The following is a 2659-nucleotide window of genomic DNA, read 5'->3' on the forward strand; positions in this document are numbered from 1 at the left end:
CCGAATACGTTGAAATGGCTATTTTTTTCAAAAAATCGTATTTTTAGTTTTTGGTTTTATTGAATAAAGCAGTTATTTAGCTTTACAAAACAGCTTGTACTTTGTTTCTACGTCAATTACAAGCCGAGATATTAGCAAATTAGTAAAGCTCGGTAAACCGGAAGTGGGTGTTCAAGTAACCGGAAGTAAGCATTTAAATGCCCATAAAACTGTCAAATTTGATTGAAATTCCGCGATTTTTTTAAAAAATAATTTTAGTATATTATTAATTTAATATTTAAAATAATTCTGCACCTTAAGGATATCTGGCAACGTAAAATTTAAGGAAATCTGGCAACATTAGTTTGTTTACATTTGTAGCGTGCGTTGCGATTTTGTTGTGATCTTCTTGTTTAGTTTTTACAAAAATAATAGTAATCTGCATTAATTTGATAGATTATTAGTGAAATTTTAGAAAGTGTTAGTGTTTTTAACAGTGCTAGTAATGGGTAATAATAAAAACAAGTGTTACTCTCGCAAACGGAAATTCGGAGGGAACAGATACTCCAGTAAAGCTACAAAAAGTAGTAAGTTAGATGCTTCACTGTTAACAGTCAGTGAAACAAAATTAAAACAATCTTCGAAACCTTCAGATATTCCTATAAACAACGAAAAGAATGTGCTTATTAATTTCCAAATCCTCAATGACATTATTTCATCATTATGTTGTCCTGTGTGTTTTAAAAGTGGAGTTAGCATTATCCAGGAGTCTGTATTTGGCTTAGCGATGAATATGACATTAAAGTGTAAAAATTGTGACTATTCAATATCTTTCTGCACCTCTCAAAAGGTAAATAAAATGCATACCATAAATCTTGCATTTGTTTTTGGTATGAGAGTTATTGGCAGGGGACATTCTGCAGCGAAAAAACTGTGTTCTGCGATGAATGTGAATGTGCCTTCGAAAAAGTCATTTGGCTATCTCGAAAAAAAACTGGAAGCTGCTGCTAGTAACGTGGCATCCAAAACAATGAAGGAAGCTGCATTAGAAATTAGAGGTGACTCAGTAACTGAAGAAATAGCTCAGTGCGGTGTGTCAGTTGATGGCACATGGCAACGAAGAGGGTATTCATCTCTGAATGGATGTGTCACGGTCATTTCAATAGACACTGGAAAGGTGTTAGACATTGAAGTGATGTCGAAAGTGTGTAGAATTTGTGACAAAAAAAACAGCGAAGCAATAAACTCTAGTCATACCTGTACAAAACATACAGGTTCGTCTGGTGCTATGGAACCTCTTGGTGCTTATCGTATTTTTGAAAGGTCTGCTGACATGAGGAAACTACAATATATAAAATTCTATGGCGACGGGGATTCAAAAGGATATGATGCTGTGAAAGATGTTTATGGGAAGGATAGCGTTACAAAATATGAGTGTATTGGACATATACAGAAGCGTGTTGGCACAAGGCTAAGAAAATTAAAATCGAAGCAAAAAGGTCTTGGAGGTCGAGGAAAACTTACAGACACCTTCATCGATAAATTGCAAAATTACTACGGAATTGCTATCCGTAGTAATGTGAATGATTTGGAAGGCATGCAAAAGGCAGTAATTGCAGCATTTTTTCACTGCTGTTCCAGTGCAAAACAACCAATGCATGGTCAATGTCCAGTTGGGCCCGAGAGCTGGTGTAGATATCAGCAAGCCATATCGAACGGAAAAAAATACAAGGAAAAATCAAAAGGGCTTCCAAAAAATGTCCTCAATAGCATCAAGCCTGTATACATGCAATTATGTGACAAAAATTTGCTACAAAAATGCTTGCATGGGAAAACCCAAAATGCAAATGAATCGTTCAATGGAATTCTTTGGAAATTTATTCCAAAAGAAATTTTCGTTGAGTTGTCAACATTGCGGTTGGGTGCATACATGGCAGTGATTCAATTTAATAAAGGATTTGAAGGACTGCTAGATATTTTAAGGCATTTTGGTGTAAGTTTGGGGGTGTTTACCCTCAAAGGTTTTGCTGAACTCGACGAAGTGCGAGTTAACGAATCCAAGCGACATTCTTTGCCCGGAGTTAAAGTTGCCAGAAAAAAAAATCGGGCAGCTAAAAAGAAAAAATTAGTTAAAAATGAGCAAGCAGAAGGTTTAACTTATAAATCTGGGACATTTTAGGTTAGTAGTCACATGTATATAGCATATATGTGGTAAGTTGTAATAAAAATGCATTTTTCTCAAAATCACTTTTTTTGCATATTTTGCCAGCGATAAAAATGATAACTTGAATTATTCTAAAGCAATTGCTTTGAAACTTGGTATAATCTTTCCTTATAATGTTTTCTAGAGCGTGACCTAAAAGAATGTTCATAATAGGAATATTTTTTAAATTATGGTATGTTATTTGAATAATGGTGTTATAAAATATGCAAAATACCCTGTGATGGTTCTTCGACTAGCTCTAGAAGTTTTATTTATTGGGGTAGCCTTAAAATTTTAGGTCATTCCCTAGGTAATTGCATAAGGATTATTTAAATACTAAATTTATTGAATTTGGTTAAATAGAATTTCGTGTACCATTTTTGAAGTTTTCCTAAAATTTCTTCAAAATTCACCATATATCTACCAATTTTCTAAAACTAAAAAAAATTATTGCAAATTTTAACTTATAATAGCTTA

The 2659-nt window shown here is 33.6% G+C and overlaps 1 protein-coding gene across 1 annotated transcript; it reads left to right on the forward strand.

The window, feature by feature from the left end:
- The first annotated feature begins 871 nt into the window (after positions 1-871).
- LOC129975356 (uncharacterized) lies at positions 872-2339 on the forward strand. The gene is made up of 2 exons (XM_056088418.1): positions 872-2065; positions 2328-2339. The coding sequence occupies exons 1-2, from the start codon at positions 872-874 to the stop codon at positions 2337-2339; spliced, it is 1206 nt and encodes a 401-aa protein (XP_055944393.1).
- Positions 2340-2659: the final 320 nt, after the last annotated feature.

This window comes from Argiope bruennichi, chromosome 7 (genome assembly GCF_947563725.1).
Source record: "Argiope bruennichi chromosome 7, qqArgBrue1.1, whole genome shotgun sequence".
NCBI lineage: Eukaryota > Metazoa > Arthropoda > Arachnida > Araneae > Araneidae > Argiope > Argiope bruennichi.